At 35.2% G+C, this 27,825-nt stretch overlaps 1 protein-coding gene and 1 long non-coding RNA gene across 9 annotated transcripts; one reads left to right on the top strand and one right to left on the bottom strand.

Moving 5' to 3' along the window:
* Positions 1 to 144: 144 nt before the first annotated feature.
* On the bottom strand, positions 145 to 4,370 carry LOC143663306 (uncharacterized). Its single transcript, XR_013165898.1, has 3 exons — positions 4,180 to 4,370; positions 388 to 472; positions 145 to 258 (listed from the first exon to the last, which is right to left on the bottom strand). It is a non-coding gene; the product is annotated as an uncharacterized LOC143663306 (long non-coding RNA).
* Positions 3,798 to 27,624, top strand: SULT1B1 (sulfotransferase family 1B member 1). Of its 8 annotated transcripts, XM_077137027.1 has the most exons (10): positions 3,838 to 3,855; positions 3,951 to 4,070; positions 8,538 to 8,590; positions 10,909 to 11,095; positions 11,351 to 11,479; positions 13,494 to 13,591; positions 17,810 to 17,936; positions 18,677 to 18,771; positions 23,844 to 24,024; positions 27,201 to 27,617. In XM_077137027.1, exons 4-10 carry the CDS (start codon positions 10,948 to 10,950, stop codon positions 27,332 to 27,334), a joined length of 912 nt encoding a protein of 303 aa, XP_076993142.1. In that variant the 5' UTR covers positions 3,838 to 3,855; positions 3,951 to 4,070; positions 8,538 to 8,590; positions 10,909 to 10,947; the 3' UTR covers positions 27,335 to 27,617. The 8 variants fall into 8 exon arrangements, with proteins under 8 accessions (XP_076993140.1, XP_076993143.1, XP_076993147.1 ...); XM_077137025.1 differs by having other exon boundaries at positions 3,798 to 4,070; XM_077137029.1 differs by lacking the exons at positions 3,838 to 3,855; positions 3,951 to 4,070 and adding an exon at positions 4,453 to 4,505.
* Positions 27,625 to 27,825: the final 201 nt, after the last annotated feature.

Genomic DNA, 27,825 nt, shown 5'->3' with positions numbered 1-27,825 from the left:
AATTATGATATTCTTTTCATGAAAACAAATAATCAAACGAGAACAAAAGCTAAATACATGGAAAATTTTGTCATCAGTGCTTTCGATTTCATTCCATATATTTGAGACATCAATTGAGTTATTTGATGGTGTCCTTACATAAAGATATCGTCTTTCTCTCCCTTTCCTTTGCAACTCCCGCAGCTTAATCCATATTTGCAGAATGAAGTCTTGTCACATTTTTTCCTTAACTTAATGAACTCATCTTCCAAGATGATTCTAAAATTGGTTTCAGGAAAGGCACATTTAAAAAATATTTTTGTTAGAATTTATAGCCAATTATTTCACAAATAGCTTTATTTCAGGGAACCTGAGGTATAATTCCAGAGGTGACTGATTCCACTTTACCTGATTTCAGGTTGTCTGGATGCCCATTATGCTCTTATATCTGGTTTTAATCGTACACGGAAGAAGTCCATTTTCAATCACAGATCTGTATATCCAATCAAAAATAAAATTTCCTGAGTTTGATATTTTATTTTTATTTGGCAGTTCATTGCTGCAAGAGGTAGAAGTGCATTCACCCTGCACCTTTGGAGCACGTCAGATGATAGCATGGAAGTTGATAGAAGGTGTGCTGGTTTGAAAGGAAGTATGCCCCCTAAGAAAAGCCATATTTTAATATAAATCCCATTTCTTAAAGGTAGAATAATCCCTATTCAATACTGTATATTTGAAACTGTAATGAGATCATCTCCCTGGTTGATGTGATTTAGTTAAGAATGGTTGTTAAACTGGATTAGGGGATGACATGTCTCCACCCATTTGAGTGGGTCTTGATTAGTTTCTGAAGTCCTATAAAAGAGGAAACATTTTGGAGAATGAGAGATTCAGAGAGAGCAGAGAATGCTGCAGCACCACGAAGCAGAGAGTCCACCAGCCAATGACCTTTGGAGATGAAGAAGGAAAATGCCTCCCAGGGAGCTTCATGAAAAGGAAGCCAGGAGAGAAAGCTAGCAGATGACACCGTATTTGCCATGTGCCCTTCCAGCTGAGAGAGAAGCCCTGACTGTGTTTGCCACGTGCCATCTCACTTGAGAGAGAAACCCTGAATTTCATCGGCCTTCTTGAACCAAAGTATCTTTCCCTGGATGCCTTTGATTGGACATTTCTATAGCCTTGTTGTAATTGGGACATTTTCTCAGCCTTAGAACTGTAAACTAGCAACTCATTAAATCAGCCCTTTTAAAAGCCATTCCATTTCTGGTATATTGCATTCCGGCAGCTAGCAAACTAGAACAGAAGGAGAGGTAACTTGTAGGACCAGTAGCTTTATCTCATCAAAAGGAAAAAAAATGACAATCTTGTTTACAGAATCAAAACACCATGTTAAAAATGAACAAACTAGCTTACATGGCATCTCATCACACATCTCAACTCTGCAACCCAAGAAAGCCATATTTGACAATCCTCTTCAAGATTTGTGCCTAACAATTTTAAGGATCGTGGCACCCATAACAGCATCAGATATAACTATGCCAGCTACACATAAAGACTTTTACCCGGTATTCTCTCTCACTCCTTTGTTCCTCCCTTCCCTCCCACAACAACAAAAAAACGTAACTCTATAGAGACAATGTTGGCTGGAAAAGAAATAACTGGGAATCTGTTAACAGTGTGACTTAAAAACACAAACACTTTAAAATTTCCCCAAAAAATCTACAAGTAAAACTGATGGTTTAAAAGAATGCCTGATTTCCATCTGGGTTTTCTGATTTTCCCAAATCTGCATAGATATTCCTGCCAGGACAGGGGCTTGGTGGTTGTAGGATCATCTCTGTTTGAATTTAGTACTCTTGGTAAAAAGATTGATTCTAGCAATGTAACCATTAGAGAATTTGATAAAGTGTAGTAGGGATACAGGACAGAGGCATATTCTTGCCCTTCCTGCACACTAATAGCTTCTTAACTTCTTTTCTGTATAGATGTGGCCCCACATATAAAAGAGTTAAGAGGTTATGGAAACAATTAATATAATCAAAAGCAAGTGCAATTAGAGAAATGCAAATCAAAACCACAATGAGATATCATCTCACACCCACCAGAATGGCCATTATCAACAAAACAGAAAATGACAAGTGCTGGAGAGGATGTGGAGAAAGAGGCACACTTATCCATTGTTGGTGGGAATGTCAAAGGGTGCAACCACTGTGGAAGGCAGTTTGGCGGTTCCTCAAAAAGCTGAATATAGAATTGCCATACAACCCAGCAATACCATTGCTAGGTATCTACTCAAAGGACTTAAGGGCAAAGACACAAACGGACATTTGCACACCAATGTTTATAGCAGCATTATTTACAATTGCAAAGAGATGGAAACAGCCAAAATCTCCATCAACAGAAGAGTGGCTAAACAAACTGTGGTATATACATACGATGGAATATTATGCAGCTTTAAGACAAGATAAACTTATGAACCATGTAATAACATGGATGGACCTAGAGAATATTATGCTGAGTGAATCCAGCCAAAAACTAAAGGACAAATACTGTATGGTCCCACTGATGTGAACGGACATTCGAGAATAAACTTGAAATATGTCATTGGTAACAGAGTTCAGCAGGAGTTAGAAACAGGGTAAGACAATGGGTAATTGAAGCTGAAGGGATACAGACTGTGCAACAGGACTAGATACAAAAACTCAAAAATGGACAGCACAATAATACCTAATTGTAAAGTAATCATGTTAAAACACTGAATGAAGCTGCATCTGAGCTATAGGTTTTTGTTTTGTTTTGTGTTGTTTTGTTTTGATTTTACTATTATTACTTTTATTTTTTTCTCTATATTAACATTCTATATCTTTTTCGGTTATGTTGCTAGTTCTTCTAAACCAATGCAAATGTACTAAGAAATGATGATCATGCAGCTATGTGATGATGTTAAGAATTAATGATTGCATGTGTAGAATGGTATGATCTCTAAATGTTGGGTTAATTTCTTTTTTTCTGTTAATTAAAAAAAAAAAAGAGAAGGGATAATTGGAGATGAAGGGATACAGACTGTACAACGGGACTGGATATAAAAACTCAGAAATGGACAGCACAATACTACCCAATTGTAATGCAATTATGTTAAAACACTGAATGAAGCTGCATGTGAGGTATAGGTTTTTTGTTTTTGTTTTTTTTGTTTTTTTTTTCTTTCTATTATTGTTTTAATTCTTATTCTGTTGTCTTTTTATTTCTTTTTCTAAATCGATGCAAATGTACTAAGAAATGATGAATATGCAACTATGTGATGTTATTAAGAATTACTGATTGTACATGTAGATTGAAATGATTTCTAATTGTTTTGTTAATTCTTTTTTTAATTAATAAAAAAAAAAAAATCAAAAGCAAGTGCATTGGGAGACTGCTAGCTCTACCCTATTTCTGCTGCTAAAGTTTACCCACTTTAAACATAACATCTTTAGTTTATGTCGGCCCTTTCCATGATATTAGAAAGGCATGGTTCTTTCAAATGCAAACAACAAAGCACTCCTCTTGGCTCTATAACAGTGCAGATGCACTGAATCTTAACTTGATAGTGCCGGGAGGCTCTCAGAAAAGGTTTCTTAGTATCTAATTACAGTCAAATTATTCAACGCCTTTTTATACGTTGTAGAGAAGCAACATGTTTCTATTCACTGACCCTTCAAGTTCTTTCCCTATGCATTTCTCTCAACCCTTTAAAGTCTTTCGGAAGCCTCAAAGCAAAGCAATTTGTACCTTTGCTTATTCCTAGCCACCACCCTAATCCGTTTCGTTCTCAGTGCTTCCGGGCTCTGCCAGCTGTTGAAACAGCAGGGCCTGCCTTTGTGTGAGTCTGTGTGTGTGAGTTATTAAGACTTTTATCCCTTACTACCTGTAAAGTCACTGGCTGCTGAATTCAGATCAAATCCTTGAACTTTTTTTTTTCCCACTACAAGAGCCAGCCTCTCTATTCTCCTTGCCGTGTCCTTTCAATTCTATGACCTACTTCCAGGGTTCCTTTTTCAGCAGCACTACTGAGTGAAAAAGAAAACTGAACTAGGGGCTTAAACTGTAAGGTGAGTTTTTTTTTAAATCCCCTTTCTTGAAGTTTCTATCTTACTTCCACAGTACATTGTGCTCCTAAGAATGACTTCCGCTTCTAACATATGTTTGTCATTTGAATACCTTTTGCGTAATTCCATTTTTCCCATGGGAAACTCAGTATTGTTGTTCATGTTGTGCCTAATCTCTCAGGCTTTCAATGCTCACTTTGCTTTTTCTGGGTACAAAAGCCCTTTTCTGAAGCGTGCCAAGATCAGGAGACTTCTCACTTGTAAGCCGCCTAAGGGAAGAGGGAGTCCACGTCACACCCTCCTTTTTCTGCTCCTATCTGGCCTCCACTGTTACACACACCACTACACATACACATTCCACTCTAAGAATGTTCCAAAGTGTAGACTCTGTTGCTCTCAGTATCTGGGTTCTGATGCAGGCCGGATAAGGCTGAACAGGTAGGTGGGAGAAAAATAAGTGGAAGGAAAATGTAATTTCAAGGTCAGTTTGTTCTCCTAGGAAAGACATTGTTTCCTGTTGTTCTCTTTCGTTCCATGAATCTTATTTAAGACAAATTTTGGACACTTTAATTTTAGCCTATGGTTTACCACAACATGGTCAGGCAGCCTTGAGGAGTAATGTAGACTATAATTTATTATCATACAGAATTATCTGCCACTTTCCAATAGGGCTTAAAAGGTTTTTTTGTGAACTAATTCTTATATTTTAAGGTAAATGTCATTCATAAACCATTTCTCAGAGTGTTTGGTTCAATGATATTAGTCATAGCATGTCATCCACTCACAACTACAGCCCTCTCTACATATAGTTTTGAACCATCATCATCTACTTGTCATGATGAAGTAATGCTAATCCAAGACTAACCTGGAGATTCCTGAATTGGTCATACCTGCTTTCCAGGTTGGCCAAACTGCATGAAGCATCAGCTGCTTTATTTTCTGCCTGGTACTTATTCCATCCTTCTCCAGCAACATTTTTTCCAGCATGAGGTTTATGAAATTTTTGCAAGACAGAGTTTGTTTTGTCAAATAAAAAATCCCTTACAAAATGTGAACACACTTTAAATGATAAAAATCTTGGACATTTTTGATTCTGGTTCAGACTTTGGTTCATAGTGGATCTGCAGTATGACCAAGTGAGTAGAGCAAGACAAATCTGAGGTGTATTCCTGGGTTATCAACACTCGCTGTATGTCTGAATGGATTCTCAGGGAGTTGTTTCTTAATCCCAAATACAAAATGAAAGAAAGCCTTATCTTCAGTGCAGGTAGTAGTTAGAAATAATATTTATTAAGTACAATTGATACATTTTATTTGCTAGAAGACATTGAACTCCTTTCAATAAACCACTTGTATACACCCTCTACTGTTACATAATGGATTAAGGTGGTTAAAGCCATGATTCTCAGACTTTCTTGTGCTACACATTATTTGGTGAACTTGTTAAGATATAGGCTCTGAGGCTTGATTGGAGACTAATATTCTGCATTTGTATTAAGCTTTCAGATGATGACAGTGGTACATGGTTCTAGAACATAGATTGCACTTTGAATAACAACTGATAAATTATATGAATATTCAACAGTAATGTCCATTAAATTAAAAGTGAATGAAGAGAAGGAAAATGATAGTTAAGACACAAAGTGGAACCAAGAATGATGCTATAAGTGTCTAACTTAATGTTAACTATCTATTATATAGGACCAAAATTGTCTATAAGATTTGTAGCTAACAATATGATAAGGGAATGTGCATCCTCAATAATCTTGAGTGATAAATGAAGATGCAAAATTCCCATTACTTTATTTCACTGTATTTCTAGCCCAAAATTCCATAGATTTAAGACAAACATTATTTAGTAAAAACTTTCATAGGAGAAGCAGAAAGAAGCATTCTTTCTCTGTGCATATCCATTAAATATTATTTATAATATGTGATAGATTATATGCATCTGCATATATATAGAGTATATATATACTTAAATATGACATATAATGCATGTCTTAGAATAAAATATGCAGAAAATTTTACTTGAAGTTCTCTTATCGAGACTTTTTTGTGGGGTGGGGGAGGGCAGAATGGAGGAGCTACTTACCTCAAAAACATCAGGCTGTTACATCAACATATTTTCCCAATCAAAAATATAATTCTTTCCATGAAAGCTAATTTTAGATCTCTAACTAGTATAAACTTCAACTATATTTTAAGTTAGTTTCTTGTTTTTTCTATTCTTGCTTCCATTGTACAAGTTACTATTGGGAACTTAAGCGTAACCACTACTTACACATTCAAGGAATTTTGGAATCACTAATTTACTTATAAAACATTAGTTTGATAAAAATGATAGTATTAATCATTTAAAAAACCACTATCAGGGAGATGTGACGGTAGCTCAGTGATAGAATTCTCACCTGCCATGCCTGAGACCCGGGTTCGATTCCCGGTGCCTGCCCATGCAAAAGAAAGAAAAAAAAAACACTATTGTCAGTCTTCAACTTCTAATTATAGTACTTCTAATTATGTAATTCAGATTGTTATTAATTCAAACTTTCTCCTTCCATTCGTTAGTGTTCATTGTGTGCTATTTATTGAAAGATGCCAGAACCGAAAAGAAAAGTAGATTCTTAAAGATCCTATAATTCACACATTCTACATTTCCTTCTATCTCTGGGATGTTTCCTTTCAGTATAGGGGAAGTCAAAGGAGAAAAATTTTAATTTAATAAGAGCAAATTGAAGCAAATTCACTAACAAAGTTCAGTGGTGATGAGGTGGAAGAAAGATAATAAATAGCTCTTATAGGATCCAAAATTTTCTGGAGGAGCTTAATAGGTCAATGAAATTCTAATTTTTAATTATTATTATTATTATTTATTGGGGGTATGAAGAGTTTTTTCTTGACACGTTGATTTAAAATATTTTTTACTTAAGACTAGACTTTTTTTACTGAAGAATAGTTCAAGAGATTTAGTAAATGACAGAAAACTGAGGTGTATTTTCCTTTTCTCATGTATGTTATGCATAAAAATTTGTACAGTGTATTAGTGTGTGGTGTTCCACTGAACCAGCAGCAGGTCTCACCCTGAAAGAGGGAATAGGGGTGACCCAGCCAGGACTACCCCAAACGGCCCTGCTATGGGGACTGTGAGATTATGAAGAAAGCAGCAAATGCCAGGATGTTCAGTTCTTAGGCATTTACTGGGTCAAATTACATACAGAGAGCAGCAGCTACCTTGTCACAGATGGTAACATTGGCAAGAGCACCCTCAGATATGTCCACACCTATGGCTACTGTTTTGCAGGTTTTATATGGCAGGGGGACAGAGATAGCTGAATGCAGAGGCTTGCATGCAAGTTTTGAGAAAACATTTGAGTATATGCTCTTTTGTCAAAACAAGATGCTCCCAGGGAAGGTAGCATTCAAGATTAGCTTAGCCATAGCTCTAGGTGCTTCCAAGGAATTACCAAGAAGGATACCTGGGAAGTGCAGAGGCAAGACAATCCTCAGTCAGATAAGTGATGCTATATGTACCACATGTCACAGAGGGGAGAAAGTAGCGCTGATCATTAGAATCCCTTTGTCTAAATTAGTCCAATTGCTCAGTATTGAATCCTTTACTGTATAAAAAATAAGCATGATCAGAAATAAAAAGTAAGGTTTTAGTAGAGAATTTGTTGAAGATGAGAAGAAAAGTGACTGTTTTTCCTGAAAAAAATAATGAAGGTATGTTTCAACAGTTTCTTAATGGGAAAAAATTAGAAGTTTATATCAATAGCCCACTGTATATCTTTTAGAGTATCATATATCATTATATATTAATGAACAGTATAGCAGTTTTATATAGTTCTAATTATTAAATGAGTTACAATAATCAAAATTATCCATTTTAGTGTCTTATAATGACCATTTCCAAAAACATCTCTCTAGGTATACTTTATATAAAGATATAGGGATAGAGAGAGATAGAGAAATGCATACTAGATGATGATTACTTCAGTACTGTAGTCAGGATTTAACTACCCAGGAGAGAGAAAATCAAGTAAACATTTCCCCTTTAAAAATGTTGCTTAACCTCAGCTTTTTTCTCTGGTTACATTAGACATTCTATACTGATAACTGCATCAAATATTAAAGCGAAATCGAATAGCCATACAAAAGACACTAACAGAAATGCTTTTGGTGAGTCAAATTTATTTAAAAATGTGGAAATATCATTGCAATTAGAAAATACCCTAGATATGTGTTATAAAATAAGCAAAACTTCCTTTATAATTGCACTTATTACATTGTAAATGAGAAGGCATTTAGGAACTACTGCCATTTACTAGATTTTAGAAATGAAAGCAGATTTTTGCTTCTGGGAAAGATGGAATAATAGGAACTGGATTTACTCTTCTATCTGAAACAATCAAAACACTAGACCACATATATATGAATTGATGTTTTTTTTCCTTGTGTTTTTTCTTTAAGAAACTGAAAATCAAGCAACAAAGGACAGAGAACCTTGAGAAACAGGAAACAGTCAAGCTGGGCCCTACAATTACTCAGTTTATTGCTTTGACAGAATTCTCTTTTTACAGCTGAGGGAGGACAAATTTGGGTAGAATTTGGCGGGCTCCCTAAATTAAGGTGATAGAGTTGATATTTCAGGGAAATAAAGGCAACAAGACTTCATAAGATAAAATGCTGGAAAACAAATTGCTGAGTAGAGAGAATATTCCAGAGATTTTCAGAAGGAACCTTCATACTTTATCTGAGTAATGACCAGAATGTGTACATATTATGAAACTACTCCAGGCAGGGAAAAGTCCGCTGGAGAATTGTGGGGAATAGGGTCAAGCACCCACAGAGAGCCAGAAAAGTTATTATTTTCATCAGCTGTATTGGAAAACCTCTCATGATTCACAAGTATAGGATGGAGAACTAAGAAGGATCTTACCTCAGTAGGTGAGAAATATTAGCCCAGATTGGAATGAGACCAGCATGAATCAAAACGTTACAAAGTAACACACTTGTGTCCCAGAACAAAATTTAAAAATATTTATAAGAATAATAGTGAGCACCCAACAAAGTAAAATTCTTAACACCAGACATCCAATAAAAAGTCGTCAGGCATGTATACAAGGAGAAGCTTATATCCCATAATGAAAAGAAAACAAATCAATTAAAAACAACCTAGAATTGACACAGATGCTATAATTAGTAATTAAAGGCTTTAAAGTAGTTGTTATTGCTGTCTATATGTTCAAAAAGTTGATACATAAAAAATATTAGACTTAAATTGAACTTCCAGAGATGAAAACTGTAGTGTTTGTGATAAAAACGCACTGAATGAGGTTAACAGCAGATTAAACATTGCAGAAGAAAAGTTGGTAAATACAAAGATGTAATAACAGCTACTATTCATGATGAAACTCAAAGAGAAAAAGATTAAAAATTAATAGAGCATAAGTGAGCCATAGAAAACATCATATGGCCTAGTGTAAATGTAACTAGAGTCTTGGAGGGAGATGCGGAGGCAGAAAAAATATGTAAAGAAAAAATGATCAAAAAAATTTCCAAATTTTATGAAATCATACATCCACAAATGTAAGAGGTTTAGGTTCACTAAAACATGTACACACAAAACACACCTACACCAAGGAGATCAAAATTTAGTTGTGGAGCAAACTCACCACCTCCCCCTCTCTACGTGGGACATGATTCCCAGGGGTGTGGACCTTCCTGGCAATGTGGGACAGAAATCCTGGAATAAGCTGAGACTCAGCATCAAGGGATTGAGAAAACCTTCTCCACCAAAAGGGAGAAGAGTGAAATGAGACAAAGTGTCAATGGCTGAGAGATTCCAAACAGAGTTGAGAGGTTATCCTGGAGGTTATTCTTACGAATTAAGTAGATATCACCTTGTTATCCAAGATGTAGTGGAGAGGCTGGAGGGAACTGCCTGAAAATGCAGAGCTGTGTTCCAGTAGCCATGTTTCTTGATGATGATTGTATAATGATACAGCTTTCACAATGTGACTGTGTGATTGTGAAATCTGTGTCTAATGCTCCTTTTATCTACCTTGTCAACAGACGAGTAGAACATATGGAATAAAAATAAATAATAGGGGGAATAAAGTTAAAATAAATTTAGTTTGAAATGCTAGTGATCAATGAAAGGGAGGGAGGGGTAAGGGGTATGGTACGTATAATTTTTTTTCTGTTTTCGTTTTATTTTTCTGTTGTCTTTTATTTCTTTTTCTGAATTTTCTGAGACATGATCATGATGATGAATATGCAACTATGTGATGATATCATGAATTATTGATTATATATGTAGAACAGAATGATATGTTAAGAATGTTTGTGTTTCTTTCTTGTAATTCTTTTTTAATTTAAAAATTAATTTAAAAAAACACTAAAAAAAATTCAGTTGTGGGGAAAAAACAAATTACATATAGAGGAACAAAGATAAGAATGTAGGCAGATTCCCTATGAAGAAAAATGAGGTACAAATGAAGTGCTAATGGTAAGTGATAGATTTATTTTGCTATAAGCTCTGATTTTTCTGTTGGCATTTTACTGTGAAATGTGATTTTTAAATCAAAGTGAGATGTGCAGTTCCATTTATTTCCAAAGCTTTCACCAAAGACCTTTGTTCTCGTTGTCATTTAGCCAGTTGCTGCTTTTGCAGTCTGCAGCTTTACAAGCACCAAAATGCCCTTTGTATTTAGATCACTGTGAACTCCGTTCAAAGGGCTATTTTACTTAATAGGAAATTGGAGTGCCTTAAGAATAGCACTACTACTCAAATTCTGATTTTTATTCTCTTTATTTTTTCCATGTTTTGAATGTTAGTAAATATTCTATAAAACATTTGTACAATCTGGCACAAAAAATGACTTCCCCAAAAGATTTCCTGCGAAAAAATCTGACGATGGTTCATGGCTATCCCATGACTTATGCCTATGAAAAGAACTGGGAAAATATTAAACAGTTCCAGAGCAGACCAGACGACATTGTGATAGCTACCTACCCCAAAGCAGGTGAGTTGACAAATGCAAGTCTGACCTTCTTTCTGGTTACGCATTCTCTATCAAATCATTACCATCCTAAGCAGTGTCTATATTCATTTGAGCTGGTGCAGTCATCTCCTTGCAGTATACTGAGATAGGTATTTGGAGCACAGAAAGGGAGGCTCTGCATAATTTTCAATCAAATGTATTAAGATGCTGGGCTTCTAACTGGTATTTCCCCTCACAGACTTGGCTGGTGGTTATAACAATTTTCCTTTGCTACAGGTACTACCTGGGTGTGTGAAATTGTGGACATGATATTAAACGATGGAGACATTGAAAAATGTAAACGAGATTTTATTGATGTTAAAGTTCCAATGTTAGAAATGTATCTCCCTGGACTAAGAACATCAGGTAACTGTCAGTTGGTAATTAAAATTTTATATTATTTACATAGTATATTCATTTTGCTATTTGCAGCTCCAATTCAAAGAGCCTAGAGTAGATTTGGTAACAGAAAATGGAAGTTGGCAAGCAATACAATGTCAAGGCAGATGGAGAAACTATAATTTAGTTCACTGCATATGTATGATAAACAAAGATACGAGTTTTATAGCAGAAAGCACCTGAACATTTGATTGCTCCCTATCTTTTATTGACTTTTTGCATAAAATTCAGCAAATTGCAATAAGCAGTCAGCTCCTAACTTAGGGCATTGCTACAGTTCAAGTGAAGAAGTACCATACAACTCTTAAAATATAGTATTAAATATTAATAAAATTAATTTTTATCTTGTATATAATGATTGAATATTTCTTAAAGATTGTGCACTTATACTATGAGCTAGATATAAAGTGATTAGTAAATTAGATGCTCTAACCCCAAAGACTTCACAGCAATATTGTGACAATAAACAAGTAACTATCCAAAGAATAGGGCTCTATGATAAAGAGAAAAATGAGAGAGCTTACTTTAGAGCAGATATTCAAGGAAATCTACCCTGAAATAAGACCTAAAACTATACAAAGAGTTGGGGGAGTCATATTCCAGGAAGATGAGGCTTTAGGTTTGAAGGCCTTGATGTAAAAATATATTTTTGTGTATGTAGTCCGGACTAAATAAAGACCAATGAAAGTAGGGAAAGTTGAGTACGAAACAATTGGAGATTAGGCAGCAATAGATTATTCAGTACTTTGTAGTTCTTAAAAGCACAGCAGGAAAGGCTTTGAAGGATTTTAGGCAAGGAAGGGTTACTATCTTTTAAAAACATTGTTGTTAATACCAAGACCTCATGCTGCTATGGGAAGTTGGAAATGAAAATACCACACAGGATACATTTTAGACTTGCTGACGGCATCATTGACAGATGTACCTGGGTTGTGATAAAGGCAACTGCATCCATTAAAAAGAGTAAGAAGTTAAAGAGTTAGCCCAGCTCTTCTTAGTCTGAGTCAGAACTACTTTAAGTATGCTTTTATCCTTAAAGTGCCTTCACACTGGCCAAATCACTGATGTAGTGAGATCTAAGTTACTGAGAATCTCCCAGCTCTGAAAGTGGAAAATAAATGGATACTTTCTGTCTCAGGGATGTTCATATATCCCTTCTCCAAAGACCTGAATTTGAAACCAAGTTCTACTATGTATTGGTTGTTATGACTTTGGATGAGGTCAGCTAATACCTAAAGTTTATACAATATTTTAATTTTTCACATATATGCATATATATATATATATTTGCTGTTTAGTAAACTTAACTACAGGAAAATGTTAAGAATGGGTGGGGGGAATAAAATATGGCGAATACAGGGGGCCACTGGACCCTCCCCACATTCAATGCTCAACCTCCCTACCCTTTCTGAGTCTAGTTCAGCTTGAGTGGAATATAGGTGATAAAATGCAGAGATGTGACACCCAAGGGAAATAAGTTTTTAAAAATCAGCTACAATAGCTGAAGTTACAGAAAACATTATCATCTATTTTCCAATAGTTGATGCAACACAACTGCTGATGTTAGAAGTACTTTGATATTTCTTTGATGTACAGGAAACATTTTTATAAACATTTATAATAATGCATAAGCAGTATAAATTTCCAACTGAATGTAAATCCCCAGATTAGTGAGGTTGGTGATTTTGGATATTAGTAAACTGAATCATAGAGAATCTGAGATACTTTGTAAATGTCTCAGAATGTTTAAATTATAGTCAGAATTTGAACCCAGGGAGACTACTCTCAGAACTTAATGTCCTTAACTATTACATTATTATGCCTGTTAAAACCCAGCAAAGTCATACCTCTGATTGATTCAATATTTAGCAGCATTGTACACTGCTCAAAGAATATATGAAAAAGTTGGCTGGAAAGATAAGAGAATGCAGATTCCTTGGAAACTCTAATATCTGTAAATATCAAAATTAAATTTCCCCAGGTATAGAACAATTAGAAAAGAATCCATCACCCCGGATTGTGAAGACACATCTACCAACTGATCTTCTTCCTAAATCCTTCTGGAAGAACAACTGCAAGGTATACTCTAGACTGCAAGTAAATTCTTCAGTGCTACCTTATCCCTTTAATCACACATATAGCAAGTAAATACTCGACTGTTCTGTTTCTTTAAACCGGGAGAACTGAACTAGATAAGAAAGTGTTCCATTTTTAAAAGAATATTTTTTTCAGGGTGAATCTTACATACTGAAGTTTCCAAAACTTGAGTAGCAACAGAACTTTCATCCCACAAAATATTACTATTTTTATTCTCTAGCTGCCTCTAATCCTGAACTTCCCTGAAAACTCAACATAAGGACTGAAATGGAGAAACGGGGTATAAAATTTACAAAACAGTGAAGTTGTAGGACTGGAGAATATGAGAGTATTGAGGGACAGTGCATCGTGGTTAGTTTCACTCTGAGAATGAGATCTTGTAAACATGACTTGGTCATCAGTTATGGTAATAGCCTAAGAATGATCAGTTCTCAAAGACATGCCTTTTCATTTTAATTTTAAACATTTTATTTTGAAAGAATGATACGTTCATTGGAATGTGCACACGCACACACACACAAGGCCTCATGCACCTTTCACCTAGCACTGCACCCCGCTAAAAGTAAACATCTTTCATAGCAAAGATATCAAAACAAGGAAAACTGAAATCAGTAACACACATAGAGCTTATTTGTATTCTGTCAGTTATGTACACACTACTATGTGTGTGAGTGTGTGTATAGCTCTATGAACTTATATCATATGTGTAACTTTGTGTCAAGATATTTAACAGTGCCAAATATCTTGACTATTTAACAGTCAAGCTATTTGACTGTGCCATTACCACAGAACCCCTTCAGGTTACCCCTTTATAGTCACATTCACCCCTTCCTCAACCCTATTCCTGACTCTTGGCAATAACTAACCTATTTTCCATCTGTATAATTATGTTATTTCATGAATATGTAAAAATGGAGTCATGCATTATGCATCCTTTTGCAATTGAATTTTTCCACTTGGAATAATTGCCTTGAGGTTCATCCAAGATGTTGCATGTATCAACATTTACTTTTAATTACTGAGTATTATTCCATGGTATGGATGTACCCATTCTGTTTAACCATTCACCAACTGAACGATATTTGGTAGTTTCCAGGTGTTGGCTATTTGAATAAAGTTGCTGTGAACATTTACGTGCAGTTTGTTTGCAAAAATAGGTTTTACTTTCTCTGTGATATATGTCTAAGAGAGTTTTTTAGGGGTCATATGGTAAATCCTTCCTTTGTCTTAAGAAGAATTGCTGAACTTTTTTTCTAGAATGGCTGTACCATTTTACAATCCAACCAGAAACGTATGTGTAATGGAGTTTGTTTCCCATTTAAATAATGGAGTTTCTCACTAGTTATTGGTGTTATCAACATTTTATAATTTAATCATTCTGACAGGTGTGTCTTTTCTGCTGTCTTTATGTGTTGATTTCTAGTTTGATAGCATTATCAAGATCATCACACTCTTCTTGACTTGAATTAAAATTTTTATCTTCTATATTTGTCTATCTGGGTTTACTTCGTTAATCTGTCCTGGCACTTGAGAAGAATATGCATTCTTCTGTTTGAGGGTGGGATGTTATAATTTGACCCTTTTGTTTGATGGTATTATTCAGTTTTATAGATTTCTGAGAGTTGGGCTCCAAAGTCCTGCTACAACTCTGAGTTTGTTTACGGCTAATTTTGGCTCTTGGCTTTTGTTTCATGTATTTTGAAACTCTGGAACATACGTATTTAGGATTGTTATATATTCTTGGTACGTGGATTGTTTTATGATTAGGTAATGTTCCTCTTTGTCCTTAGTGACAAAGTGTCCTTTGTCCTTAAGTCCCTGTACACTCCCCACATTTTAAACATAATTGTCTTGTGTTTCCTGTACATATATTGAGCACCATATCTGATTGTGATATAAATTTTACTTCAACCTTAAAACATGATTAAAGAAACTCATAAGTGAAAGATAGTCACTTATATTTACTTCTACTTTGATGCATTCTGTTGCTGTTTCTTTTCTGAAGGTCTCAGCCTTTTTCTGTTATCATTTTCTTTCTGTTTGGGGATGTTCCATCACCTATTCTCTAAAATAAGTCAGTTAGTCTCACATTCCCTTAGTTTTCCTTCATCTGAGAGTGTCCCTATTTCCCTTATTGCCTAAAGGATGGTGTCACTGGATATAGGATTTGGGGTTGACAATATTATTCTTTTTGCACCTGAAAAATACTGTGCTATCACTTCTTGCTTTCATGGCTTTTGATGAGGAATTTTTTGCCTTTAAATTGATGTTTTTGGGTGTAATGCATTGTATCTTTGGCTGTTCTAAGGATTTTTAATTGATGATTTTTTCGGTTTATACTTTTTGGAGTTCACTTCACTTCTAAGATCTGTGTATTTATATCTTTCAACACATTTGGGAAATTTTCAGCTGTTTTTCTCCAAACATTCTTTCTGCTCTCCTCTGGGACTCTAATGATATAAATGTTAGATTCTTTGTTATTGTCTGAAAGATACCTGTTAAATTTTCTTTAGTGTACATTCACTCTGTTGTTCAGATTAAGCGCATTCTAGTGATCTGTCTTCAAGTCCACTCATTCTACCTTCTGTCACCATCCATGTACTATTAGCCCCACCCAGTAAGTTTTCTATATGAATTATTGTAAATTTCAGTTCTATACTTTCCATCTGGTTCTTTTTATAACCTCTCTTTGCCAAATTTACCTATTTTATTTCATTTGTTTGAGTAATTTACCTGTTTTTTGATTTTTTTCTTTGTAAACGATGGGTAAAGCTTTTTAATGACCGCTGCATTAATAGTTAATATCTGATTCCTTGGTAATTCTAACATCTGATTCATCTTGATGTAGGTTTCTGTTGAAATTGTGGTTTTTTAATTATTGGTATGATGATTTTCACTTGTATTCTGGATATTTTGGGAATTGTTAACAGACTCTCAATCCTATCTAAATCATCAAATTTAGCAGGCTGTCACCCTGCTTAGGCTGCGAATGTAGATTCTGACCTTTATCTTTGTACTGTACTTTCCTACGGCAGTTTAGTTTTCTGAGCCCCTGCAGTGTTATTCTGGTCTGCTTCTTTCTTTTGGTGCCTTTAGGGCTTCTGCTCCATCTCTGCTGATGCCCTCTATGTTCTGCAGGGCCATAAACTGTTTCCTGGGGTGCTGGCTGTTGCTGGGTGACATTCTGGGATGGAGCACAGAAGCTGCTGGGCCAAGTTCTCCTTACGCCCCTGGGTGGAGGGCAGGGGGGCAACGAGACTTTGCTGTGCCATCACCCTGGACAAATGGGACTGCCTACAGGGGCTCTGATTGTGGACTGGGTCGTGGACATCCCAGGGCTTTATTAACACGATATTAGCAGGCCCGCAGCTGTAGAGCACAGGCAGTTGTAGAGTAGGGAATCCTACTACGTCTTTGTTAGGCTTTCTCATTCCCAGGGGGAACAGCCATATTTTGGGATTAACCCGGGAGAACAGAGGTATTTTGGGATTTTTTTTTGGCTATCTCGGTTGTTGGTTCTGGGTGGCAGATGAGTTGCAGCACAGCCTTGAGAGATAGAAATAAAAAGAAGGCCCAGGGAACACACTGTATTCTCATTTCTTAAGTCATGAGGTCCCTATTCAATCTGCCGCCTTCTTTCTAGCTGTAGGAGATAGTTTAATCATTGCTAAATAAATTTCCAGACTATTTAAATGCATGGAGAGGAGAAAAGCTGGGAAAAATGAGTCTATGCCATTTTATTCCAGAGTTGGAAACTTTTAGATTTTTTTAACGTCTAATGTTTTCCTAGATATTTAATTGATAGAAGTGAGGCTTTCTTTCCCTTCAAATTTTGGTTCCTCCCAATTTTTTTTTCACATTTTCTTTAGTCATAGTGTCATCTTCTTGATAATAAGGAAGATTCTAGGACTGTGTGGTTCTCTGTGAAGACATTGTCTATTTTTGATTCACAGTCTTAAGGGAATCAGGAACTATCACCTTCTTTTTGAACCCACAGATCTCTGTTTCTCTATTCTCATAAAATCATTGCTATAATGAAAATCACTTAATTTGATTTCATATTTGAGGTGCTAGTGGAGAGGCCTTTAAGTCTGCACAGCTTCCAGGTTAAAAGTGCTTTGTTGGCTTTTTTTTAATATCAATTATTTTTGCCTAAATAAAATGCCTTACATTAAGTTTTCTTCTTCCTCCCCCATGCAGATTATTTATATGGCTCGAAATGCCAAGGATGTTGCTGTCTCATTTTACCATTTTGACCTAATGAATAATTTAGAACCTTTTCCTGGCTCTTGGGAAGAATATCTGGAGAAATTCATGACTGGAAATGGTATGTAAATTAATAGATTATTTTTTATAATCTATAATTTAAATTAATAGATTATAGAAATTAATAGATTATTTTTATTTTTAAATAGTACTGTTAACTGTTCCTGGTGTGATTTTCATTTCCCCTTCAAAACACTTATTTTTTCTGAGTGCCTGCCCATGGAAAAAAAAGGAGAACAAAAACAAACAACAAAAAACACTTATTTTTACCAGTCAGTGAAAAGTACATTAAAAAATCATTTAGAAAATTAAATCAAATATATCTAATGTTTTAGTGTGATATTTATGAATCAGGTATTAATCATTGGGCTAATTAAAGTATTATGAAATCCCTTTTTTGTTGCTAAAATCTTTTCTCAATTCCTTCTCACAATAGACAGGGTATAATACGCCCAAATCATTAGTTAAATCTTTTATGTTTTATTTGTAGTCCTTGGATTAATACGTAATATGTGTACTTTATAAAAGAGATTAGTGCCTTTTCTGTATGAAGCTCTGAGTATCATCAATTAGAATTGAATGCATTTTCATCTGAAATGCTGCCACTTTATTTTGCATTTTTTATCTGATGAGTATACATTTTAAAATAATGGCTGATTTTATTTGTTTAATAAATGACCCAATGTTCTCAATTCCCTTGTTTAATACATTACCACAATGTTTCTAAAATTTTACCTATTGTTTAAAAACATTCTTAATTTGATGAATGTTTATAGAAATAGAATATTTCTCTGATTTTAGTGACCTATGGCTCCTGGTTTAATCATGTTAAGAACTGGTGGAACAAAAAGGAAGAACACCCAATACTTTTCCTGTACTATGAAGATATGAAAGAGGTAAAATGCTAGAAATACATTCTAGATCATCCTCTTTCCCTACTATAATCTATTTTTAAAAAGATTTTATTGAGATATCTAACAGACATACAGTTCATCCAATATATGCAATCAGTGGCACTTACAATATCATCACATAGTTGTGTATTCATTGCCCTGATCATTTTTGGAACATTTGCATCACTCCAGAAAAAGAAGTAAAGAGAAAAAAAGAAAAAACTCATGCCTCCCATACACTTTACCCCTCCTTCTCATTGACCACTAGTGTTTCCATCTACCCAATTTATTTTACCCTTTTTCCCACCTATTATTTCTTATTTATTTTTATCCATATTTTTTTACTCATCTGTCCATACCCTGGATATAAGGAGCATCAGACACAATGTTCTCACAATCTCACAATCTCACAATATATGAAAATAATATTTTAATGTTAATAAAATATTAAACATTATATCTTTAATCAGTTGTCTTCAAAAATCTAGATTACTGGAACACAGCTCAACAGTTTCAGGTACTTCCCTCTAGCCACTTCAAAACGCCATACTCTATAAAGGGAATATCCATATGATGCATAAGAATAACTTCTAGGATAACCTCTATATTCTGTTTGAAATCTCTCAGCCACTGAAAGTGTCTTTTGTCTCTTTTCTCTCTTCCCTCTTTTGGTCAAGAAGGCTTTCTCAGTCCCATGGTGCCAGGTCCTGGCTCATCTCCAGGAGTCCTGACTCATTGGCCTGGGGAATTTACACCCCGGGAGTCATGTTCCATGTTGGGAGGAGAGCAGTGAGTTCACCTGCCAGGTTGGCTTAGAGCTCTCTTTCCCAGCTATATTCTGAAGTAAAATGATTAATGTTCATTTTTAAATTTAGTCATATGGAGTCTGAAATGATAAAATTGATTTGCCCAGGATGCACGGGTGGTCCAGGAGTAGAATGCTCACCTTTCATGCAGGGGACCTGGGTTCGATTCCCGGACCATGCACCCAAAATTAAAAAAAAGATTTGATTTGCCCAGCCTCCAGGTCTACTTCCTTAGATCTTGCTAAGGTCATTAACGTATTCATTATTGTGAAATCAGTGACAGTTTTATTCCTCTTCTCCCTTAACTTCCCTGCTGAGTATTTTAACCACCCTTTCCTTTTGGAATTCTTCCCTACATTTACCAGGCTATCACACTCTCATGGTTCTCCTGGGGATCTGTATCCATTCCCTTAGTCATTTTTCTTTTTGAAATGTGTGCTACATTTGGGTGATCACTTCCATGTTTACTGTTTCCACAACCATCTATATGCTGATGACCCCCAAATCTGTACTTCAACATTTTGACTTCTACCACAAATTTCGAATTCATGCTCATATTAAAACAACCATCAAATTTTAACATGCTCAAAACGAAACTTATTTTATTTTATTTTTTACTCTAACACATGGTATGTTTCTTCTTTTAATCTTAGTTAATGCTGCTATTTGTCAATTCAGTTTTTCAGAGTGTGAAAGTGAATTGTCCTCATTGGCTTCCTCTCCTGCATTCTGTATCCAATTAATTCACATATCCCATCTATTATGTAGTTGAAATATGTCGTCCCCCCACCCCCACCCCTTAGCTTTCACACTCTCTTAGTTCAGGCATTGGTAATCATTCATTTGGTTAGCTGTATGAACCAATGTTAATTCATTATTACCACAAATTTCCAGGCCACTATTTTGGGGCTGTTTAACTAAATTGGCAAAAAGCAACCCATAAAAAAATTGGAAAATCAATTTCCTCCAGTTGTAAAAGCATGAAAATATAAATGAGGATACCTCTTAGGCTTTTGAATCCATAGTACCATAATTTTTATCATCTTTGTAGATTCATTTCTAATACTAATACAGCACTAATGCATAAAGAGGAATTTGCTAATGATTTATTGCAAGACTCATTAATTGCTTGAGAGAAGGAGTAAGTGAATGGTAATAACCAACATTTCAGAGGCATCAATTTCACTTTACATCACACAGCAATTGTGTTCCATGCAAATTACCCTTACTCTAAGTATTTCTGAGAAATTCCCAGGGCATTTCTCACATCTTATAAAAAACTGCTCTGGGTTCTTCTGCTCTGCCTAGGTTCCTGTCCTCCATAACAGTTATTTGCAGCCAATAGAAATTCTGTACTATTAAACCTTGCCATTGTCCCACGACCCAGGGCTTGCTTAAATGCAATTAATGTCAAATTCCTGGCACTAGACAGCTACAAAACTTAATGGTTTTGTGAAACCACATTAGCAAAGTGGTGATGTTCCTTGAGTATTTGGTTAACTAGGGTCATGCTGTGAATTCTTCCTAAGAGAAAATTGCCACTCTTCTCTAAAACTACTTATTTTCCCAGACACCAACACAATACTTATTTGCTTCATGAAAAGAGCAATTGCAGATTCTGATTATAGCTTCTTTTCTCCATAAGCTATATTCAGAATCTGCAATTGCTCTTTTTCGCCATTGGGCTGAAAAATAAATTTCCCCGGCTAGGCTAGTATCCAAATTCTGAGGCAGACATCATGCTGTCTCCCACATAACACTATCCAAACAATTCTCTTCATAGTCAGCCAAATTCTTTATTACAATGAACTCATTAGCAGTGATTTGTGGTCTGGCCTAAACAACGAAATCAACATGTCTAGATTTGTTGGATTCCACTCAAGCCAGTTACTTACATCACTTCAGAGTGATAGACAATATATTTTTTGCTGTCATGCAGGACAGTTTATAAACAGTTATGTAAAGAAGTTTAAATAACAAAAAGACAAAATTATAGATTACACATTCAGAACAAAATTCAGAAAGAATTCTAATAATTTGCATCAGGTTTATGAGTATCTGTATAAATTCTTATTTCCTGAGGTAAAGAAAAATTCAACAGGCACCAGCACTCTCTGTTTTATTTTCTGCTGGTCTATAGACTACCTTCATTTTAGAAACTTTGGCATTGGCAGTCTTATTCTCCAAATACTTTGGATCCCTAACAAAAATTACTTCTTCGTCTGTTGGTTTGTATATTTTCCTAGTACCACTATTACCTTTTCTTTCTCTACTTCATCAGTATACTCTTTCCTGCCCTCTCACTAATTATAACCACTGACATCCTTTAAATAGCCATCTCCTTCTCTCACGGAGGTCTGATACATAAAACATTACCACAAATTCTCTTACAAGGAACTCCCTTGTCAAAACGAATGTGGCATACATGAACATATATATACATATACCCCATATTAATCATATACATGCTTAAATGTTGCTGCTTCCCTCCTGTATAAATTACATAGTTCAAAACCTTGAGTAAGAATTCAAGAATGTTCTCAACTTTGCCCCAACTTATCGCTCCACTTTTGTAGCCTCTCTCACTCCTAGGAAGAACACAACCTTACCAATGTTATTTTTCTTACATTAAGACTCCTTATTTTCAAGCATTTTAACTTCTATTTCCTCTACAGATATTCACTCTCCAGCACTTGAATACTCCATACATCCTTGTAAATTCTGACTCCTCCTTTCCAACTCAGCTTAGGTGTCAATGCCCCACAAATCTTTCTGGACATATCCATGCAGATAGCTACTTCCTAAAAAGCTACAATATTAAATTTTGTATCGTTAGAATCTGAAAAAGATCCGTTATCCAGATTTGGTTCCTTTTATTTTCAATGGTTAATGAGTAATTTAGGACAGAATACATTTGCACTTTCATTGGAGTCTTCTTTTTTTTTTAACAGTCTGTTCAAGCGAGGTCTAAACAGCCTTCATATCTCAAAACAAAAATATGTGAAGTTTTCCATGAATTTATTAGCTTTCTTAGAATACTGTCATCAACAAACAACAAAGAATTTTTTATTAAGAACAGAAGAATAAGGGCAGGGAGAATAAAAAGATGCTAGATCCCTAAAATATTCACAATTCAAATCTGACTCCAAATTGAGTTTAAAATTACTGTAACAAATTTTCTCTCTAAATACTCTTAATATTTAGGACATGAATTACTCTTATTGGGCTTTGAATGTAAATTTAAAATATGGGAGTTAGATTAAACAAGATATCCCTATTCTGGCTAAACAGAAATTCTTCATTTTAATTTTTATTATTTATTTCTTAAAAGGTTATGAGGGGGCAGGCCATGGTGGCTCAGTGGCAGAGTTCTTGCCTGCCATGCTGGAGACCCGAGTTCAATTCTCGATGCCTGCCCATGCCAAAAAAAAAAAAAAAAAAAAAAAGTTATGAGGGATGGGTCCAATAAAAAATGGATTTCCTTCAATATTTAAGGTCAGCAATTAAGAAAATGGATTATAAATATTTTATAATTTTTATTGTTGTTCTAGTTTGCTAGCTGCTGGAATGCAATACACCAGAAATGGAATGGCTTTTAAAAAGGGGAATTTAATGAGTTGCTGGTTTATAGTTCTAAGGCCGAGAAAATGTCCCAATTAAAACAATTCTAAAGAAATGTCCAATCAAAGGCATCTAGGGAAAGATACCTTGGTTCAAGAAGGCCGATGAAGTTCAGGGTTTCTCTCTCAAGTGAGAAGGCACATGGCGAACACAATCAGGGCTTCTCTCTCAGCTGGAAGGGCATATGGCGAACACGGCGTCATCTGCTAGCTTTCTCTCCTGGCTTCCTATTTCATGAAGCTCCCCGGGAGGCGTCTTCCTTCTTCATCTCCAAAGGTCGCTGGCTGGTGGACTCTCTGCTTTGTAGTGTTGCTCTCTCTGAATCTCTCTGAATCTCTCATTCTCCAAAATGTTGCCTCTTTTATAGGACTTCAGAAACTAATCAAAACCCACTCAAATGGGTGGAGACATTCCATCCCCTAATCCAGTTTAACAACCATCCTTAACTAAATCACATCAACCAGGGAGATGATCTCATTACAGTTCAAATATACAGTATTGAATAGGGATTATTCTACCTTTAAGAAATGGGATTTATATTAAAACATGGCTTTTCTTAGGGGGCATACTTCCTTTCAAACCAGCACAATTGTGTTAATAACTTATTTGTTTACCATTTTCTTTGGCATGTTCTTTAACCATTGATAGAATCCAAAGCAGGAAATCAAGAAGATTACTCAATTTCTAGAGAAGAATCTGAATGATGAGATCTTGGATAAGATTATCCATCATACCTCATTTGAAATGATGAAGGAAAACCCTCTGGTGAATTATACACACTTACCAAGTACAGTGATGGATCACAGCAAATCCCCTTTTATGCGCAAAGGTGAATATTTTTCTGAGTTTAATTTCTCTTTTCACTTTCTTATGAATTACCAGTCAATAAGGATTAGCTGATGGTCTCCACCAAGTCACTAACCTGTCTAAGCATCAATTTCTCCATCTGTAAAATAAGGACACTAAAAATACCTATTACAAAAAATTGCTGAAATAGATTAGGAATTATTAGATGAAATAATTCATATAAAGCTGTTGACAAAATACCTTAAGTCTTTGAGAAATATTTATTTTCCTTTTTACTGTTCTTCTAAGTGGAAGTTGTTTCAACAATTCACGTCACTCGAATTTGTCATCTCTGCTCCCTAAAAGCTTTGTATGAATTGGCATGGGTTTCCACACCTCCTTACTGATAATTAGTATCACTCAATCCAGCACCATTTCCTTTAAAGTCTCTACAACATTCAGAAAGCATTGGCCATTTTATTAAGGATCATCAAAAGGAGGAAACTTTTTTTTTTACCCTGTAGAAAGTATTTGTTTGCTAAAAAAAATCTGTGTTATAGGAAACATATTTCCAATTAAACTCAGAAAGATGACGAATACGGCATTAACTAATGAAATACCAGTTAACCTTCATTTAAGCAAATTCTGTTCTTTCGTTTAAAGTATGTGGTGTGTTCCAAAAATGTGACATTAATAATTAAACAATATATTTAAAAAATTATTAACAAATAAATTTGAGCAGTTATCTGCTTAATGATGCCCGCCTCTATTTTCAATATTCTTTATTGAGTTGGAGAGAAAGGAGTAGAATTCCTGTTAATATTCTGGGAAGTAAACTAACCCTGGAAATGTGTTCTGTACATGAACTTGTCAATCAAAAATCTCAATTTTGAAAAGTTAAATGGTTAATTTGTTTCTAAAAGCTTTTCCTCTACAATTTACTAAAACATTAAATTTTCCTAATGTTCTCAAATTTTGTCTTTTTTTCCCAAAAACATTGTATTGAACTTTTCAAAAACAGCTTCTGGTATTAGAGGGCAAGACAAAAGTGTATGTGTAAATCGTGCATTATAAAGTTGAACAAAGAAGACTTATGTGTATATGCACATGTATATGTATGTATGTGCATGTGTTCACATGTCAGTGTGCACACACACACACACACACACATACACACACACACACACTTTGTTTTCCTGGTGGAAGAATTAGGAAAAAATCTCTCCATTATCAATTGCAGCAAATTTCCATTATGCCAGATCAATGAACGTAACTTCCAGGGGAATTCTGTCATATGAAAATTGATACATTCCATGACAACTGTTCTAGTTTGCTAGCTGCCGGAATGCAACACACCAGAGACAGATTGGCTTTTAATAAAAGGGGATTTATTTTGTTGGTTCTTCAGAGGAAAGGCAGTTAACTTTCCACTGAGGTTCTTTCTTACGTGGAAGACACAGGATGGTCTCTGCTAGTCTTCTCTCCAGGCCCCTGGGTTCCAACAACTTTCCCTGGGGTGACCTCCCTCTGTATCTCCAAAGGCCTGGGCTGAGCTGCAAGTGCTGAGATGAGGAATGCCTGCCGAGCTGCTTGGCTGTGCAACATTGTGCTCTCTCATTTAAGCACCAGCCAATTAAGTCAAACGTCACTCATTGCAGCAGACACGCCTCCTAGCCGACTGCAGATGTAATTAGCAACAGATGAGGTTCACGTATCATTGGCTTGTGTCTGCAGCAACAAGACTAGGTATGCTCACCTGGCCAAGTTGACAACTGAATCTAACTAACACAATAACTTACTAGGATGTACAGATAGAAAAAAACAAGCTTAGTATCTGGATTCTGTGGCTGGCTTCAGTTTCAAGAGAAAATAATACACTTTGCTCTAATAATGGATACTGTCTTCCCATCATATCTGGAGGTGGTAAAGAGCATGCCTTTGTGGTTAGATAGATATGGGATGTATCCTGTCCACTGGCATGTTACTCCCAAATATCCGGTTATTAGCCATCACTGACAAAATGGAGAAAATTATAATGATACCTATGTCCAAGTTTTAGGGTAGGATTATGCTAAATGACATTTAGCATATTTAGGATATTTTCACACCATCAGTAATACATACAGAAGTAGAAACTATCATTAGTTTAAATAGTTCAAGATTCATCCATTTAATCAAGCATCTAATAAAAATTACATTTGAAGACTATCCATTCATGCATTCATTTCACCTATTGATAAAGCTCTTCATGAACATCTGTATATAGCACATATCATTTAACAAGCAAATACGAACGACACATATATCTGCCTCAAGAAGCTGACATTCTAATGCAAGAGGCATGCATATAAATGGAAGCTAAGGGCTGGATGGGAAGTATGAACAAAGAGCCAGGCACATGCAGTCTTGAATGATGCTGAATTGGATAAATCAATGCCATCATCAGTCACACAACAGTAAGGTTTGTCCTAAATTATGAAAAAACAGAAAACTCTGGGCTTTGGTCAGCATTTATTTTATCAAAAGGAGTTTTCATACTTTTCTTATGCCTATGAACCAAACATGTTTGTACTATTGTGCAATTTATACTCAAAATACAAGATCATTGAAATGGTTTCATATATAATTCTCTATTATAACTTGTGTTTACCTCTGACTTTAATGACATTTGAATATGTTTGGGCTGGTCCCTCACATACATTATGAAGAGTTATTACCGTCTGGTGAACATAGAAGTAAGTATAATTTGCCAGGACAAATTAGTTGTTGCCAGGACAACAAGTTGTCTATGGGAATGATTTTCATTAAAAGAATTTAGAATCGTCCAACCATCATGGATTAGTATAGCTTATAAACCAATAGGATGAATTGAATATTTAACAAAATATAAACATTTTACTCTAGTTACATTGGTATTGCATTAAAAGTTTTTCACTTTTCCAATGAATATTTATAAGCATCCAAGTATGGGTGATTAAATGTAACTTTATATTCCCAAAGTTTTACTTTTAAAAAGATGGTCGAGCATGTTATATAATGTTTGATTTCAATGTTATTTGTTTTACCTAAATAGGAAGAAAACATATAAACCTAGCATTTTATAAGTATCCAAATACAAGAAAAGTCTTTCTTTAATCTTTTCTTCTTGGTATCTATTAGTTTTCATTCAAAATGGAAATAGTATATTCTTTCATATGTTTTCTTATTTATTATTTTTAGGAGTTACAGGTGACTGGAAGAATTACTTCACAGTGGCCCAAAATGAGAAATTTGATACCATTTATAAGAACGAAATGTCTGGAACCTCACTTCAGTTCTGCACGGAGATTAAAGGGACTAAGTCACAGATTTGAAAAAAGAACAGATGACCTGCAGTTTGTTGAATCAGGAGCAGTTATGTCACGACTTGGGCAATCAAACAGATTTATAAAAGAGAAAATATGGTTTTAAAATTTTTATTTTTTTCAGTGTCATTAATCAGGTCCATTTTTGTAACTCTGACTCTCAGTTTCCAGATTTTCCAGTTAGGACCAATTTGTTATCCCTTTTCAAGCTAACCCCTTGTTTTCCTAGACAAGTGCCAACAAGGAAGGAAATATTTATCCTACTCAATCTCGTATATATTTTGGTTTAGAATTAAATCCCCCTCCCTATTAGCCTGACCCCAGAACTGTTGCTCACCCACTGACTGTATTTCCTAGCTCAGTCCTCTTTGATCTTGGCTGAAATCTGAACTCAGGACACTGTGTTCTACTGCTGTCTGCTGGGTTTCAAGCTGTTCTTGAGTCATAGTTCATCCTCCTTGTAGTGCCTCTATTTGGATAACATGTGCATGTCTTAGGTC

This window comes from Tamandua tetradactyla, chromosome 19 (assembly GCF_023851605.1).
Source record: "Tamandua tetradactyla isolate mTamTet1 chromosome 19, mTamTet1.pri, whole genome shotgun sequence".
Lineage (NCBI taxonomy): Eukaryota > Metazoa > Chordata > Mammalia > Pilosa > Myrmecophagidae > Tamandua > Tamandua tetradactyla.
The sequence above is the reverse complement of the archived record's forward strand: the minus strand, read 5'-3'. Positions and strand labels throughout refer to the sequence as shown.

What these genes read in the sequence shown, in the direction of transcription:
- SULT1B1 (XM_077137028.1), top strand. Translation starts at nt 10,948, where the DNA reads ATGACTTCCCCAAAAGATTTCCTGCGAAAAAATCTGACGATGGTTCAT. An exon ending in AGCTACCTACCCCAAAGCAG is followed by an intron (nt 11,096 to 11,350) that starts GTGAGTTGACAA and finishes CCTTTGCTACAG; the next exon opens with GTACTACCTGGGTGTGTGAA. An exon ending in ACTATGAAGATATGAAAGAG is followed by an intron (nt 18,772 to 23,843) that starts GTAAAATGCTAG and finishes AACCATTGATAG; the next exon opens with AATCCAAAGCAGGAAATCAA.